We start from the raw sequence: 18,897 nt of genomic DNA on the forward strand, positions 1-18,897 counted from the left end.
GCTCACATTTCCCCTTCTCCCACCACCCCACTTAGAGCTGCGTCCTGCCTTTACCACTCCCAACTGTCCTTGCCTCACCTGCCCAGATCACACTTAACACATTCCCTCTGACATCCTAACTACCTTTTGTATGCCATATTTTGTTTGTTGTATTTTTACCCTCTGTAACATAAAAGTTTCATAAGGTCAGAGGTTTTCATCTCTTTTATTCCCTGCTGAATCTCCTAGCACCTAGAGGTGTAATGATGCTCGATAAATGTTGACTGAGGCACAGGCATCTGGCATGGTTAAGTCACCACTTAGGATGTCCACATCCCATCCCAGAGTACCTGGCTTCAAGTGCCATCTCTTTTCTGATTTCAGCCCAGTGCTAATGTACATGCCAGAGGCAGCCGGTGATCCGGTACTTGGGTCCCTGCCACTCACACAGGAGACTTGGATCAAGCTCCCAGCTCCTGGTTTTGGTGTGGCTGTCTCCTGGTTGTGGGTAGTAAAACAGCAGATGGGAGGTCTCTCTATTTCTCTCTTTGTCTTTTTCTGCTCTGTGGATAGTAAACTAAGTGACTAAAAATTTTAAAAACATTTGTTGAGGGGCTGGCACTGTGGCATAGTGGATAAAGTGGCCACCTATGGTGCCAGCATCGCATATGGGCACCAGTTCAAGCTCTAGCTGCTTCACTTCCGATCCTGCTCCCTGAGAGTGTACATGGGAAAGCAATGAGGATGGCCCAAGTGCTAGGCACCTGCATCCTCATGGGAGACCTGGAGGAAGCTCCTGGCTCCTGGCTTTGGCCTAGCCCAGGCCTGGCCATTGTGGCCATTTGGGGAGTGAACCAGTGGACTGAATACCTCTCTCTCTCTCTCTCTCTCTCTCTCTCTCTCCCTTTCTCACTGTAGCTCTTTCAAATAAGTAAAATAAATCCTTAAAAAAATTTTGTTGAATGAATGAAAGAGGGGCTCTTCTCACTGGGTAGGGGACCCCACAAATGCAGGTTAGTAGTGGGAATGCGGCACAGCCACTGTGAGCTGCTCTTACAGATTATGCCTTCTGTTTGTCACGGGATCCTGAAAAGACACGGCCTAGTCCAACACTGTTGCCAAATACATCCACGGTGTAAAAATTGTCCTTGGGAGAAAGCAGAACTTTGTTATCCCCACCTCTATCCTTTCCTGATTTGTAAGGCACTGGTAAAGATTTTCCCCATTAAAATACATTTATTTCATAGGCAAATACATTTTGTTTTCCAGCTCTGCTTTACCCCTGTTTTTCTGGCCACAGCTGCGAAGTTTGCTATTAGTGCCAGAGGCAACTGATTAGTTAAGAAATACGTACTCTGCTCTAGGCTGGCATCCATTTGTATTTCATTGGAAAAGGATATTAAAAATGACGCCTTGGACTTTTAACTGTCTGCAGCACAGCCCAGCACATCTGTCACCCTTGCTCTCTGACAGTCTGCTGATGAGAGTAGGGAGAGGGGGTCATGCCATTCCCATGAACAGAAAAGGAGTTGAGGCCCAGAAAAACTGGTCATGTAGGAGCCCCCAGACATGATTTCCCAGCTTTAATTTTTGAAATCTTATTTTAATGCAAGCCACCTCAAACCCTTAAACAGAAAAGGCTGTCCTAAGTTATACAATTAGAATTTTTGAAAAAAAAAAAAAAAGACTCCACTTTGGACATGTTGTAGGGATGTTGAACATCTGTACTTAATACCCTGCCATGGTATTTCTTCTTACTAAAGATGAGAGCTAATAAATTGACACAGATAAACAGGATCCAACCACCCTATGGTTTTAATCTCTAAGAGAACACATGACTTGTGGAATTAGTTTTGCCTCAAATTTTAGCCATTCCCCCGCCCCTAGTTTCTACCTACCTTCTCTTAAAGCACCACAATATTGTCCCTATTAAATAGCTTAGACATTGTCCCCTCCAAAACATCTTTACCTAACACCCATGCTAGGACCAAGTCCCCTCAACCTCCAGGTCATCCCCAGCATCTCAGCATGCCTTTATCCCAGCACTGTCCTATGGAAACGACCTGCCTACCAGCTGCTGCCCTCCAGAAATCACCATTTCTTGAGAGCAGGGAATAATCACCTTTGTATCCCAAGCAGCTAACACAGTCTTGGTACCGGACAGATGCTCGCTATACAAAGGCTGAATAAATGGGTGGAAAGAAGGCGACCATCATGAGGACTGGTGAGGGAGGGGAGCTGACGAGGTGATGTCACTTCTGGCACTCCTTCCCTTCCACACACTTTGGCTCCTCTCCACCTTCTCATTTGCTGTTCTCTGGATGGTAGAATTTGGAAGTAGAAACTGGATGTGACTAGTCCCGCCCCTTCCTCACCTCTTTCTCTTAAGGAGTCAGGACTAGCAAGAGGTTCACCAACACCTGCACCTCCATGCCCTCAGCTGTACCCCAAGGAGGAAGGTCTGTGGAAGTCTAGTGCTGCCAGGACTGGGGAGTTACACCACTGTGATTCAGGGGTTCAGTGTAACGGAGCACATTTGCTGTGCGTTATAAGTTAAATTCACTAGCAGTGAAGGTGATGCTCTGTCTTCCAACTCATTGGTCTCTTCTATTCTGTTTATCAGTTTATTTAGCAATCAGGGCGTGGGAGGAGGTTCTACAGTTTTTGGTGGTGGCCCTTCAATCCTTTCCCAAAGAAGATGAGTGGGAGTTCTTGGAAAAAAAAAAAAAACTGAGATTTTTAATTGGAAAGGCTTTTCCTGTACTATAAATTGCAACTCTCCCAGCCTGTCACTGTCTTACTAATAAGGCAGAAAATGGTAAGTTATATATTGCTGTGAAGCGACACATCACTGTGAATTCGGCACACTTTAGAAAAGCCCAACCACAGGGGCTAAATTTTAGGATGATAAAAACAAAAACCTTTCTACACCTTCAGTAGAAGATTTTGTTCTGTCTACATCTTTGGAAACCTGTGATTCAAAAAGTAGGATCATATTACTGATGTCAAACCTTGGCTTGTCATTCCTGATGCTCTCCTCTCCCCCAGAACTTTTATATATTGCTCTAATTACTACGTGACCATACGAGTTGGGTCTGCCACAACCCCCCACCATCCTTCCTCACACAGTGCTGAAAAATGATCAGGGATAACAGGTATCTTTGTATGTAAGGCATTCAGTTCATTCCATAGAGGAGAGTTCAGAACTATGGACCCAAAGGCACCAACTAGATGGAGGGGTTGAATAGCTTCTCCACACCCTACAGTGATCCTCCACCATGGCCCAAGTCTGAGGTCTTCCACTAGGTAAGAGTTTGGGCAGGTAATAAAAATATGCTCCAATTTGGTTGGTGAGGGTGCTTGTAATCATGGCTAATTTCACACAACCTTGCCAGGCAAGTATTTTCACCCATTTTATGAGAGGAAACTGATTCAAAGCAGAGTGCAGTAAGTAATCTGAACAGTGGACACTCAAGCCTCTCTCCTTGAGGCTCCAACAGGCACATGCTGGTATTTCCACAGTGCCTCAGCTGAGCCTCATCCCCCTTACTGTAAAACTCACTAGGAAGCATGCGACGTAAGTACCGCAGGTGAGGAACAGATGTGCTATCACTACGAGGTTTTCAAAAGACTGAAGCAATGTCTTGTGCAGATAAGAGCAGGAACAGACAAACAGTGTGCAGAGAGGCATGTGCAGGCACAATAAGCAAGTGGCTGCCAATCTCTAAGTCAGTATCCCCAGTGAATAGATGGAAGTAGAGTGTGTGGACAGTTATTTCTCTGGTTTATTTGAAGATGCTACATTTATACACAATAAACTGGGTACTCCCGCTAACCTTTGCTTCTCACAAATTCCTTCCTGAGCTGAACTTCCAAGGTCCAGAGTCCAAATCCAGCTTGATAGCATTGGTGTTGAACATGCAGGGGGCAGGAAGGGATGTTTCCTCCTTCACTAACAGGTGTTGGACCACTTCTTCAAAGAGAAGTAGGCCTCTTCAAAATTGCCCCTGGACCTTTGATCTCTTTGCTAAAGATACAGAATCTATGCACAAGGCCCTGCTCTTCTGCACAATATTGGGTACGCCAAGGTGGCTCACTCTCTCATACTTGTCCGTGAAGGATACTAACCATTTTGGATTCAGTATCCCCAGAATCAAATCTACTGAACACAGCACAGAGACGCATCTTCCCTCTCTGGCCCTTTGTCGCCTGTTTCCATTATCATTATGATTCTAACATTGAATGCAAAGAAGCTCAAGGCCCTAGATCTTCATTATTATACTCATCTAAATGACTGTCCAATCCCAAAGTGTACGTTAACAAAACATCCTTCCACTCCCTCCCATTCAACTCTTATTAAAGGTGATCAACTCCTTGACTCTAACACTCCTTTCCTGGTCTGTTCTCGTATCTCTTCTTCTGTGAGTCCTTGCCTCAAGTCTTACCTTCTTTGAAGACCTCCTTTAAGGCTCTCCTTAAGGGTCATTTCCCAGAATTCCTATCCTTTCTTACAACTGATCTCTCTCTAAAGCTTTATGGGAGGTACTTATCATGGCATCTATCAAGGCTAGACCATCCATCACTTGGGAACTCTAGCCATCTCTTTCTGTCATTATTGCAGGCACTAATAAAAGCCACATTTGTATGTTCAAGCTATTTCTATCCACTTGACATCTCTAAAGTATCTGGAAATATCTGGAGAATTGTTCGCTTTCTAGTCCATCAAGGAATCATTCCCATCATCTAAAAAGGTTTTGAAATCCTATATTCTCTGACTGAATGTTCCCAGACAGTTCAGGGAAGAGCCAAGAGTTCTTTTTCTCTTTCCAGCCAATTCTACCCGCTATCTCTTTCTTCTGCCAAGCCTGGCCATACAACTGCCATGGCTACTCGCTCTGATCTTCTGCCAGGCTCTTACTCGTGGCAAATGTTCAACACAGACACCTTTGAATTGATACTTTGCTCTGAATGCCTTTTCCCTGTTTGATGTCTATGGTATGTAACTTTATGTCATTAGCTACACTTCCCTTGGACTGCAAGTTCCTGGAAGGCAGGGCTCTCCAGAAGACTGAGGAACATTTTACTGCTAAGAATTCATGCAAGTCGATGCAGTTTGGTGATTATGGGTATAGCAGTCAAAGCCACTTAAGACACAATTTTTAACAGTTTGTACCTTGATTTTAGTCCCAGGCATGTAATTACACTGTCTTGTCCACCTAAACATCCAGCTGTTTTTCCACATCTGGTGTAGCTGATGGTACCCGAGACTACAGTTCACTTTGATTCTGGCCTTGGCTCTGAAAAACCATGGTACCACCAGCTCTGGAGTCTGTGGCTACAGACACAGCCTACGCAGTGAAGGACAAAGCTTACACGTGAATCCAAGTGCACAGAGCTTTGTAAAGTGGCCGGCGCCTTGTCTCAGCCATACTTACTTGGTGAGGTGGGGGAGGCTGCGCCTCCTTCTGTTGATGTGGTTGGAGGCTTTGTGTCTGGCACCGGCAGAGGCACAGGCCTGGCCATCGGTGGCGGCGGCGGCGGTGGCAACATTGGGGTAGGAAGGAATGGGTTGTGCACCTTGCCTTGGCTGCTTCCGTTGGGCTACAAGAGTGGGGGAAAAACAAAATGCACACAAGGAAAAGAAGAAACAAACATCAACCATTAGCTGCTTCTGCAAACAGATTCAATGTATACCTTTAATGTAAATTACTAAGTATCAGGAGCTGCATGAATGCTTCCCTAAGTCCACACGGATGCAGCATTAGTGGGTCCTATTGCTCAGGCATCCCATGAAAGGTCCAGTTAGGCACACGTGCTCAGTGCATCCTAAGCCTATCTTTTGAACTACACTGTCCTCTGCATTTGGTTCCATAAAATCACCTGTCAATGATCACTCTAGATTTGTTACTCAACTAATGAGCTTTTCTGTGGAATATTTTGGTTTTGTATTAACTGTTACCTTCATCACCGTTCTCATGAGTATTAAATATTTATTTAATATCTAAGTGTTTTATGGACTAGGGTATTATTCCATCGTGTCTATTTTCATAGGTACAAAGTTTTCTAAATATGCATTTGAGATGAAAAAATACCAATATTTTATTTTCACTCTGCAAAGTTGATATTATATAACATTTAATAAATGTGTTAAGTGAACATAAAAAATTCTTTCACATATTGTATAACATCAGGCACAGAGACTTTAGAATTCAGCTGTCAAAAATCTGGTAGGGAAAAATATCACTTCTAATTCTATTTAAATTATATAAGCACATGCCATAAGAGTCATATTTATTTGGCTGCCTGATGTTACAACAAAGAACAGCTCTCTAACAAAAGAAAGTTTCCTTCTGAAGACAGCAATAAAATTCATTTTATTTTCAAGTTTTCTGCAACAGTTCCATGAAAAGACTCGCCTTCAGCTCTGTAAAATTTTGATCACAATGCAAAACTGGCCATTTGACAGTCATATAGGATGACATTATGGTATTTTAAAAAGTGTTGAAATCAGGGCCCGGAATTATTGCTTGGTGGGTAAAGCTGCCACCTGCAGTGCTGGCAACCCATATGGCACTAGATCGAGTCCTGGCTAATAGCCTGAGAAAGCAACAGAGGATGTCCCGAGTGCTTGGGCACCTATACCCACATGGGAGACCCTGAAGAAGCTCCTGGCTCCTGGCTTCAGTTTGGTCAAACCCTGGCCATTGTGGCCATTTGGGGAATGAACCAGCAGATGGAAGATGTCACTCTCTCTCTCTCTGTCTGGAACTCTCTATATATAACTTTGCCCTTCAAATAAATAATAAATAAATCAAATACATAATAAATAAACCTTTTTAAAAAATCTGGAAATGTAGAAATCAGATGTGTAATGCCTGTGATTAGCTTAGTTTTTTCATTGTTTCCCAAAGGACTTCTTTCTTCCATTGCATTTCCAGAGCTTAGTGTCATTCTTCGGCCAACAATCACAGCTCATATTTAGGCTGTCGTCCCCAACCAAAATTCAGCTGGAAGAGATGCTGCTGTCCTAGGCTTTTAAGTTCAAGCTTACTAATTCTGCAGAGGCAGATTCACGCCTCCTCCCCCTGCCCCCATCAAGATCCTCTTACATATTTAGTATTGCTCCTCAAAGACTATCTCGTCTGACCATCAGAATGCTAGGCTTTCTTGCCAGCGAACCTGCCTCTGTGTTTTTTTCTAAGTGGGCTGAAAGTCCATAAGTGAACGCTTTAGACTAAGCCTAGCAAATGAATACATAAGCAAGAAGGGGAAAAAAAAAAAGGCACTGTATTGATTTGTTGTCTAGACAGAAATGTATCTGCTAGCACATCACCAGACATTAGTCAAAGCTGCCTGTTTGGGCTCAGATTTGCAGAATCAGGTATTTCTGCAAGGGAAGAAAACCACTGATAGGGCAGTGTGATATAATATCTCATATTAGGCAATACTAATTACAGCTAATTTGTGGCTTCATGTGCAGTTGTCAGGAGAAAAGGAAAACTAAATTTGGCTTTAGGCTGGTCATTATTTATTCTCATTTTTGGTCTTGGGATATGACTGTCCATCATAAGCTTTTAGTTTTGCATTTGAAACAAAACTTGTGATTTTTTAAAAGGCACTTTTACATTTGGAATGTTCTTCCAAATTGTGATTATATGGTTTATTTGAGGAAAAAATGAAAACATTCATTTGATGTTATTGAACACTGTTTAGCTTTATGCAAAGATAAGTGGGAAAGATAACTATTTGCAGAAATAACAAACCATAATAAACTGTACTTCTAGCATCTTGAGTTCAAGTACTGGTCAACTTGATCTAAAGTGTTAGAAGACTGTATTTTTTAAAAATATCAACTTAGCTGATCTGAAACATCTGTCTTCCTTACCCCCCTACCTCTCCCAACCACCCAAAATCATTATTTAAAATTATTTGGTCTTTCTATTTTGTTAACTGTAGGAGCCCTAGGGTTAGAATGCATGAGGTGGAATTATCAGCCCACAGAACTTAAAAGGTTACATGGTTCACCCTGGAGATGATTTATATCCATAAACATGACAGTTGCAAACTTAACACAAACACTGTTTTGAAACCCCGGTCAATCACTCTTAGAGCAAGTTAACTTTCCCACAATCTAGAATAAATATGACATTTGCCTGCAGCCAGCCAGCACAACATCAGAGCACAATGTCATGTGGTCATAAGGTCTCCCCCTGTTATTTTTACATTCAGTTAACATTTCTAAAGAAATGGAAAAAAGAGAGGTTTCCTTACATTGAGGAACCCCACCTGTCCAGCCTGCTGACCAGCATCAGGGCAGACAAGTTGGACAAACTCTTTCAGCGTCTCCTGAGGGTGATAGCGGATGGCTGGGTGTGAGAAGTAAGGCCCAGGCTGCTGGATGATGGGTGACGTTGGAAAATGAAGAGTCGATGGCGTTGCATGCGGACTTGCTGTGGGAACAGAAAACACCAGCGTTAGTTGGGAAGGGAAGGCCTTGCGCTGCACAGCTGAACCGGATTCAACTCCCTCTTTTTTTTTCTCCTGGCCCAGTTCATAGGATGGCTCAAGTGACCGAATTTAACACTGAATCCTTCTGATAGATTTTCTTCCTGAAGGCTCTAAGACAACATGGAAGTTAGATTAGGGTAGAGTTTCAAGCTGTCTCTCTATTTTCAGTGGACATGAGTTATACAGGCATTAATAATCCTTGGTGAAGCCAAAGATTATTCATTACCTTAAGAGCCTTTTTAATGAAGCAAGCAATAAAAAATGTATTTGGTAGATGAGACCTGATTGAACTGACATTACACATGACAAATTCGAGTGTGCACATATGGGTCCCCTTTCATGCTGAGCTATCCACAGACAATAATTCATTGTTAACGCTCTTATACCCCTTTCAAGGAAATTTCTAGGGACTAATTCAGGGTGAAATTTTTTTGAAGTATGTAGTAAATGATCACTTAATGAACCTGTACAATTTGGATGCCTCACTTTACATAGGAAGTCTCAGTCTCTCTCTCTCTCTCTCTCTCTCTCTCTCTCTGCCTTTTCAAAGCCACAGTGAGAAATGTAGAGCAGGGACACCTGCTGCAGGCTGAGTAGGCAGTGACCCTCGTGAAAATGCTGGCCCTCTGCCCACAAAAACTGATAAAGGAAAAAAAACTACTGCTTCCTTACATTTGAATTCTGATACATTTCACTTGTCCAAGAAGATATATTACACACAAAACTGTATGAGAAGCACTTAATAATTTCTTTTAAAGAACTGTATTTATTTGAAGGCAGAAAGGAAGAGATGTAGATAGAGACAATGTGCAAGCGCATATAGTCCCATCCAGTGGTTCCCTCATCAAATGCTTACAACGACCAGGACTGGGGGCAAGCGCATATAGTCCCATCCAGTGGTTCCCTCATCAAATGCTTACAACGACCAGGACTGGGGTGGGTGGAAGCCGAAAGCTGTGAACTCTACCAAGGTCTCCCATGTGGGTGGCTGGAACCCAATTACTTGAGCCATCATTGCTGCCTCCCAGGGTCTACTTTAGCAGGAAGCTGGAGTTAGAAGCTGAAGCTGGGTATTAAATCTATGTACTCTGATATGGGATAAGGCATCTTAACCAGTGTTTTAACCACTAGGCTAAATGCCTGCCCCATTAGTAATTTTTCTAAGAGAATCTTTGCCCTTGAATTGGAAGAATGATTGAGAAAACCATCTGGAGGGTTAAGAGCAACACATGTTAAGTGTTGAAGACACTCAAACCAAGTCAAGCCAAGATGATAACTCTCATTTCTTTCTTTCTTTCTTTCTTTTTTTTTTGGACAGGCAGTTAGACAGTGAGAGCGAGAGAGAGAGAGAGAGACAGAGAGAAAGGTCTTCCTTTTTTCCGTTAGTTCACCACCTTAGTTCACCCCCCAAATGGCCACCATGGCCGGTGCACTGCGCCAATCTGAAGCCAGGAGATCCGAAGACCAGGCCTCCTTCTGGTCTCCCATGTGGGCGCAGGGCCCAAGCACTTGGGCCATCCTCCACTGCACTCCCGGGCCACAGCAGAGGGCTGGACTGGAAGAGGAGCAACCAGGACAGAATCCGGCGCCCTGACCGGGACTAGAACCTGGAATACCGGCCCTGCAGGTGGAGGATTAGCCAAGTGAGCGGCAGCGCCGGCCTATAGCTCTCATTTCTCAGTGAGGGCCAGAGAAAGCTCCCCCCCAAATTAAGGGAGATGAGAGTATTTACCTGTCCTTTGCATTTTACAGTTAATTCCAGGAGGTCTTACAAAGAGAAAACACAGGAATGCTCCATTTAGGGAGAGTAAGACCTTCTAATACCAATAATGCCTCATAAAACTGAAGAGAAACCCAAGTAAGATGGGCACCTTACCTACCAGTGTCCTACTGGCATGACTAAGGCTATATAACAGAATGTATGCCTGTTGATGGCTGGGCATGGGGCTTTTGTTCCTTTCCAGAATCTCCTTATGACTGGGGCATTTTCTTTTCTTTTCTTTTTTTTTTTTTAAGATTTTTTAAATTTATTTGAGAGGTAGAGTTACAGAGAGAAGGAGACACACAGAGAGGTCTTTCATCCGTTAGTTCACTCCCCAAATGGCTGCAACAGAGCTGGGCTGATCCAAAGCTAAGAGCCAGGAGCTTCTTCTGGTCTCCTACATAGGTGCAGGGGCCCAAGGACTTGGGCCATCCTCTGCTGCTTTCCCGGGCACATTAGCAGGGAGCTGGATTGGAAGAGGAGTATCTGGGACACGAACTGGCACCCATATGGGATGCTGGCACTGCAGGCAGAGGCTTAGTCTACTACGCCAAGTGCCGGCCCCATAACTGGGGCATTCTCTGACTAATGATTGAGATGACAAGGAGTATATGGTTCAGACAGGCATCTGAAGTCTTTAAGATGAGGAAATGTGGGTGTGGAGTGGAAGCAATAGTGCAGCTCATGTCTTGCAGAGGATCTGATGGAATCCTACCCTTCATGCACCCTTCAGTCTATTCAATTAATATTCATGGGTGCTTATTATGGGCTTGAGAGATAAAGGTTAGACAAAAGAGGTGAAGGTTTGTCCTCAACCAACTGAGGACATCTTGAACATAACCTACTTGAAGCAGACTTTCCATCATCCTTCCCTTGCAAACTTACTCTTTTCTCTCGTCCTCATCTCGGCACGCAGCTTTTCCACCTACTTAACTGTTCACTGTCATATCCCCAGAACCAAGTATGGCATTCAAGAAATACATGTTGAACGTACACTGAATGACTGAATAAGTGAGTGGTACAGGAGTTAATAAACTAATCACTGAAATAAACTGAGAATAAGGCTTGTCAGAAACAAACCATGGTTTATGTAGCTGGCAAACAGCTCCCCAAAAGAGCTTGTAAGAAAAACTGGCAAAACTTAAGACTTCATACAATGACTGATAACTGTTGGCATCTATTATTATCTCTGAGTTAACACCCGCAGGCTAAAAAGTTAAATGTTTCTGGTCATTGCTTACTCTGGAAATTGTGCTATTAGCTTTAAAGAATCAAAGGAATTTTTTGTTTTTCATCTAAAGTGGTGTAGTCAGGAAAGTTTGATCCAGGACTCCTATTTGACTAGATAGCTTCTAATTAATGATGCACGGTGGTTTTCCCAAAGTAGGCTGGGAATGTACACAGATACACTCAAGTTTTGCAACACGTCAAACACAAAGGTGGGAACTGCACTGTCAAGAGCACCCTGGGAGGTTGACCTTAAAGATAAAGTGGCATTGCCTCAGGTACTCAATGGAAAGTGATGAGTGATAGATTATGACATTGTGGTGGCCAACAGGGAATGCCCGAGGGAAAATTCACTTGAGCAAAGATCAGGCAGATAAAAGTTAAAGAAATGTGAAAGAAGAAATAAAATTCAACAGGACCATGGACTCTCCCTACTGTTAGTAAATATCTTTGCCCTTATTTTGCTGTTGTTGTTAAATATGTAAAAGAAAATAATTTCTATTTAGATCTTAGTTTATTATAATAGTATTTTACTAAAAACAATGTATTCACTTTTTTCTTGTGACAGTTTAACCAAACCTGAGAAGATGTAGCACTATGTGGAATTAATTCTACAATGACTGATTTATAAGGACCAATTAACTCTTAATTAATACCAGGAAATCACCTAGCCTGTAGTTTCAAATTAGACAATTGCTGAGTCTGTATTTCAAAGGGTCATCCTTTCAACCCTTACTTTTTCACACTTAGAACTTTGTGGTCCAGTCGTCAGTTCAATGTGGAACAGGATACGGAACATTTAAGATCCTGAGCTCTATTTTCTTCACACAGCAAACAGCTGTGCTACAGAGATCACAAATATGTGTTGATTATTCTTCAATGTACACTGTTTCTCTGGACAGCGTACTATTATCCTTCCGATGGACACTGAGACCTACTGAAGCTCAGAGTTAAGCTTTTAGTTTTCTTCTTCCCCTCTTGTTCTTTCTATTTTTATTATTTGTCATGGAGAAGGGAGAGAGAGTGGGAGAGAGGGAGGGAGGGAGAGAGCAAAGGGACGAGGAGGGGGGAGAGGGAGTACTCCCATCTGCTCTTTCACTCTTCAAATGCCTGCCACCATGGGGGTTGGAGGCGGGCACTGGGAGTGCAATTCAGGTCTCCCATGCGGGTGGCAGGAAGTCAAGCATTGGAGCTATCACTGCTGCCTCCCAGCATCTGTATTGGCAGGAAGCTGGAGTCAGGAGCCAGAACTGGGACTCAAACCCAGGCGCTCTGATGTGGGCTGTGGGCAGCTTACCAGCTGGGCTAAATGCCCACTCCCTCCTTGATGCTTCTTGTTTTCTCTCTTCATCTCAGATTCAATGTTTTCAGTATACCTACATTCATATCCAAGGTGTCTCAAAATAGTTGTTGGGATTTTTAGAAATAGTTGTTGGGATTAAGTCAATCAAACAATAAAACTCATTAAAGGTGGCCAGATCAGGCCTATAGGAGAGAAACTACATTATGAATCTGGCACAATGCTAATGGGATGCACAAAGAATGGTACGAAGCCAAATTTTTGACGAAGAAAAACATCTCTTATGGATATGTGTGTGAGTAGTTGACACAATAAAAAATTATAGCACATTATGTAAATGCATATTTAGATCCTTTAAAATGTGCATTATTTACTCGAGAGTCAATAAAGGCTTTTTCTCAAGTGGTTACAGCTTATTGCAGTGCATCCATCTGTATCCGTGTTGATGTTAATACAATTTTGAGTATTAAAAGACACTACAAAATTGGCTGCTTCTGGGGTCTAATACTCTTAGTACCCCAGGGAGAGTCAGGGCACACTGCTCAGGAAGGATAGTGCAACCGGTGAAACTTGAACGAGTGGCCAGACTTGCTTAAAACAACTGCTTGGCCTTTCTGCAAAGAAGCCAACTAAGATGGGAAGGAAGGAAATTTGATCAGGCTTCTCTGGCTGGAGCGGCACTGCCTACACATTCCAACAGAGTGGTCACAAAGAAAGAGAGAACCAGAGTTTCCTAAAGAGTGCAGGGCTGTATTATTGACCACAAAATGATCCCATTACCGAATACTTTTTTTTTTTTCAAAGGCAGGTCAGGCAGCTTGGCGTAGTTCTTTACCCTGCCCCTCACCATCTCAGCACTCCCCAGTTTTTTAAAATACTCTCTCTTGGCTTCTGTTTGAAGGAGAAAAAGCTAAAAGTGCAACACAATGGAATATACCTATTTTTAAATTTAAAATGGCTCCTCCTTTTAAAGCAGAATTGATTAAGACTGAGGAGGGAGAAGGTCAAAGTCTTTTCTGTATTCCTATGTACGGGGAGAGACTCTGAAGATTCTTGGTCACATCGTCTACTAAGGTGGGCGGGGGGGAGACACATACTTTAGCATGCTGCTCACACTGGGTGCTAGAATGAGCTGGCACATGTAAGGGCAAGCCACGTACAAGAAGGTGGTCCCAGGGAGGTGTGGACAGACAGGCTTGGGACCTTGCATTTTTATGCTTTTCTAAACTCTTAGGAAAGAAAATGCGATAGGAGAAAGTAATCTCTTCTTACAATTTCCAGCACTTTTTCCTATGCTCAGCTTCCAAGAATTCTAATAACCCTCCCACATTTTTCCTCAAACCAAAATTTCATGGGTTGAAATATGTTCTTCTATATAACCCTGACAGGGCCTTAATTGGTTTATGCCTCGTCCATGAACCGCTGCAGATTCTCACAGGCCGGACAGAGACTTGGATTCTTTTCATGTTAGCTCTTGCTTTCTGGCTCCAGCCTTTAAATCCTCATCTCTCTTCTATGGGAGGTTCCAAACACAGGCTGTCCTGAGAGCAACACAAACGATAAAATCTAATCCTCCTGCAGGTGCAGGGTGCTCTGAAGACAGCGTTAGACGCTGGCTCTGGTAAGACACCAGAACAAGGGATCCCTCCAGGCTCTGGCATCTGCAAGACCTCACAGTCCCACGGGGAACTGACACTAAGTCGGCGGCAACAGGTGAGCGTCCAAACTGTTTCCGTCTGTTAGCATCGCGACGGAGAAACACACACTCAACTGTCTCCAGCGGTAAGATCCTCCGTAGACACAAATCATCATTTCCAAGGAGTAAAGAGTGGCATTAAGGACTCCTGACTACTCAGATTTTAGAAGACAAGATTTTTAACGAGGCAAAAATCCGAAAGGAGATGAAAACGGAAGGAAATAAAATGCACTTAATAAAAGGAGCCTTCCCTAAGGGCAAATGGAACTTGAATTGTCTGGGTTGTCAACTACTATGTACTTTGCTTTTTCAGAAATCCAAAACCACACTACATAACACCATGAGAGCCTACCTAAAGCTGAGAAATCTGTCTTAATGGTCCATGGCTATAATTATAAATCATGCATGAATCAGGCCTGCCATTTATGAAAGCCGAGAAGTTTGGAGTTACAGGATTTTTTTTTTTTTAACAGAGACACAAGGAAAGAGGAATTGGCACTTCCTTTTAAACCTTTAGGAGGTGGAGTCTTTTCTAAATTAGAAAGCTTTTGATTCAAAGAAGCCAAGGTTTTCTGAAACATTGAATCTCTGTCTTCAACATCACTGAGATGCATGTAAACAGATGTAGATCTATTGATTGAAAGAAATAGGACATTGCAGATGGCGTGCAAACACCAGAATTTTTATATTACTGCTACCAGACGAGGTAACTTTATGCTATCTTAGGTTTCTAAGATGGCTGATATATGACTCTTTTCTATTTGAATTAAGAGGATCTTTTGACTGGAGATCAAATTCCAATGTCTTTTGGAAAAACAGACCTCTGCTCCTTTCCCCCAAAAGGAAAGGCTAAGGTCTTTTAAAATGTTTATCTGGATAAAAATCTAGCTGATTTTAACTACTTAAAAACCTGAGTAGCTGAAAGCCTTGGCTTATAGTCTAGAGCAGGGATCGCAAACATTTTCTATAAAGGCCAGAGCGTGCATAGTTTTGATGTGTGAGCCATCTGACCTCAACATTGCTGCATGAGTGTAGAAGCAGCCCCAGAACATTTCATAGACAAATGACAGTGGCTGTATGCCAGTACAACCTGATTCTCAAAAGAAAACAGAGGGCCGAATTTGACGAGCGGGCACGGTCTGCCAGCCCTACAACAGGCACCTGACACTCCCCGTTCCTTTCAAAACTCTTCTCTACCAAATCCCATCCTTTTCCCAGCTGCCCTTTCTGCAGGAGTCTCAGCTTCCCAAAGCAATCTGTTTGCCTTCTGAACCTGCACCAAGTGTCCCCGCAGCCCTTTGATTGTGTCTCTTCACCACCATTTACTTTGGTCTGTGCTAGCTGACCACATCCACATGTGCATCATTCCAAGTTCAGCACAGGAGTCAGCAAAGTTAGTGTGGCACAATACAAGACAATCACGGGTTTAAATTCTACCCCCACCACTCACCGGCTATGCATTAAGTTTAGTTTCTAAACTTCTCTAAGACTCAGTTTTGCTATCTAAAACCTAATAGGACCGCATAGATTTGTTGTGAAGATGAAGTGAGAGAATGTATATGAGGCACATGATGTAGTTTCTGCAATGTAGTTCATAGTTAAGTGATCAATAAATAGCTTCTTACTTTTTAAGGGCACAGTATCATAGGTAAGGATGGAGACGAACAATGAATAAGTTCAAAATCTGTTCCTGTGTGCAAGTATCTGTTCTGATTACAGAACACACCGGGGAAAAGGAGTGGCAGAGAAAGAGGCACCTGATGTCTGCCTATCTCCTGAACAAGTGAATACGTAAGTATTGGTAAAAGAGTATCAGTGTGGTCATGGCATGAGGTTCTTGAAAATAATCCCACAATACAAACTGCTGAAATCTTTACTTAGTATATACTAAATTGATCTTCTGTATATAAAGATAATTGAAAATGAATCTTGATGTGAATGGGAGGGGAGAGGAGCGGAAGATGAGAGGGGTGCAAGTGGGAGGGAAGTTATGGAGGGGAAAAAGCCACTGTAATCCAAAAGCTGTACTTTGGAAATTTATATTTATTAAATAAAAGTTAAAAAAAAAAGAAAATAATACCACAAACAACAAAATACAAAATCAAAGCAATCACAGCAGTGGCAATGATCTTGGTCTACTAGTCATCGATACAATGACCTGTAAAGATTCTCTGCTGACCAAATATACATCAAATCCCTTCCTTTGCTTAAAACTCAGATTGTGGGGGTTGGTGCTGTGGCACAATAGGCTAAGCCTCCACCTGTGGCATTGGCATCTCACATGGGCGCCAATTCCTGTCCTGGCTGCTCTTCTTTCAATCCAGCTCTCTGCTATGGCCTGGGAACGCAGTAGAAGATGGCCCAAGTGCTTAGGTCCTTGCATCCACATAGGAAACGCAGAGGAAGCTCTTGGCTCCTGGCTTCAGATTGGCACAGCTCCGGCCACTGCAACATTTGGGGAGTGAACCAGCGGATAGAAGACCATTCTTTCTGTCCCCCTCTCTCTATAATTCTACCTCTCAAATAAATAAATAAATAAATAGTAAAAAAACAAAACAACAACAACAACAAAAAACAAACAAAAACTCAGACTGTCAGACTTACTGAAGGAGCTTAGAAGTATGGGGCCAACTCCCTCTACACAGTTTTTCACTTAGACTTACAGTCCTTGAGAATCCATTTCTTTTCATTTATTTGAATTGCAGAGAGAGAGAGAGAGACGGAGAGCGTCCTATCTTCCATCCATTAGTTCACTCTCCAAATACCCACTATAGCTGGGGCAAAGCTAGGCCAAAGTCTGGAGCCTGGAACTCAGTGTAGGTTTGCTGCATGGGTTATAGGTATCCAAATACTTGAGTCATCACCTGCTGCCTCCCAGATGCACATTAGCAGGATGCTGGAGTTGGAAGTGAAGCTGGGACTCACACCCAGGCATGCCTATACAGGATGCGGTGTCCCCTGTTGCACCAACCCCCACTACGAGTATGGATTTTGAGTATCCACCTTGACCAGTCCTTACACCATGCAGATCTCTGTCCTCAGATGCATTGCTGATCTCATCAGAATCTAAGCAAGGCCTCCCCATGACCTCCCAAAACACAGATATACCAGAAATCTCCTTGGTTTCCACCAAAGGGCCCTCCATGTCAGTTTCTGGGAGTTTGTGTCGTAGAGCCCTAATACCTGTTAACTACTCAAAAATGTTTTATCAGATGACATAGGGTACTTTTTAGAAAAATTTTCTGATTAGATAAAAGTATCTGGGTTTTAGTTTAGTTTTTGCCATTACTTGGCTTATGAATGTAGACAACTTTTCTCTCCTCTAATTCTCTAATCTCAAAATGAAGAATCAGAAGTAAATCATTACAGAAGCCCAATTAGCTTTAAATTATAACAGGTGTATGGAATCTCTGGGAATATGTTTACAAATAACTGTACCAGTGACTCACAGTAGTAAAATTAAAACCTCAAAAATATGAAGACAGCATGTGCCTTTTTTTTGAATTTTCACATTAAGTTTTATTTACATATTTAATACTTTAAAAACTTTGTTCCTGTACCTTTATGAGTATTTTCTAAACCCCTTAAAAGTCTTTTTTAGCAATTATTTTAAAACAGAACATCTGAAGATGTTTCCGGAATATGAAGGTGAAGGTGGTATCTGGACCTAGCCCTTAAGGTCCCCTTGCCTTTGGGAGGGCTGTAATGTTTAGAGGTTTAACAACCCACAATGTGCCGGTCGGCGCTGCAGCTCAACAGGCTAATCTTCCACCTAGCGGCGTCGGCACACCGGGTTCTAGTCCCAGTCGGGGCACCGGATTCTTTCCCGGTTGCCCCTCTTCCAGGCCTGCTCTCTGCTGTGGCCCGGGAGTGCAGTGGAGGATGGCCCAAGTGCTTGGGCCCTGCACCCCATGAGAGACCAGGAGAAGCACCTGGCTCCTGTCTTCGGATCAGCGCGGTGCGCCAGCCGCAGCGCGCCAGCCGCGGCGGCCATTGGAGGGTGAACCAACAGCAAAGGAAGACCTTTCTGTCTCTCTCTCTCACTGTCCACTCTGCCTGTCAAAAAACAAACAAACAACCCACAGTCTGAGAGCCTAGGCCTTTGTCCTGACATGAACCTCTCTGAATCGACCATATCCCCACACTAACTGTCTACGCTGCCATGATGGCTGACGTGAAATGTGTTTAAACAACAGCTGTGATTATTGGCAATATGGAGAGTGATGGTTTACTAGGCACAGTTGACAAGAACCCAGTTCCACAATAGGAACTTGAACTTTGATGTCATATGCAAGTGAAGCTATGAGAGGAGAGACGAAGTATAAAAAACAAATCCAGATGATTACTTCAGACAAAAGCAACAGCATAGATAGGATGATTACACAGGTTAACAGAAACAGCCAGGAATCTCCCAATGACCTGTTG

General features: G+C 43.0%; 1 protein-coding gene across 19 annotated transcripts in view; it reads right to left on the reverse strand.

Moving 5' to 3' along the window:
* NFIA (nuclear factor I A) overlaps positions 1–18,897 on the reverse strand; it is a 601,241-nt gene that overhangs the window by 59,084 nt on the left and 523,260 nt on the right. For 11 of the 19 annotated variants that reach the window (XM_051857696.2, XM_051857695.2, XM_070078406.1 and 8 more), the window contains 2 exons: positions 8,251–8,429; positions 5,415–5,580 (listed from right to left, as the gene is read on the reverse strand). In XM_051857696.2, the coding sequence (XP_051713656.1) occupies positions 5,415–5,580; positions 8,251–8,429 (345 nt within the window). The remainder of the gene's footprint in view (positions 1–5,414; positions 5,581–8,250; positions 8,430–18,897) is intronic. The other 8 variants (XM_070078402.1, XM_070078405.1, XM_070078411.1 and 5 more) reach the window with 1 other exon arrangement.

This window comes from Oryctolagus cuniculus, chromosome 7, assembly GCF_964237555.1.
Source record: "Oryctolagus cuniculus chromosome 7, mOryCun1.1, whole genome shotgun sequence".
NCBI classification, from domain to species: domain Eukaryota; kingdom Metazoa; phylum Chordata; class Mammalia; order Lagomorpha; family Leporidae; genus Oryctolagus; species Oryctolagus cuniculus.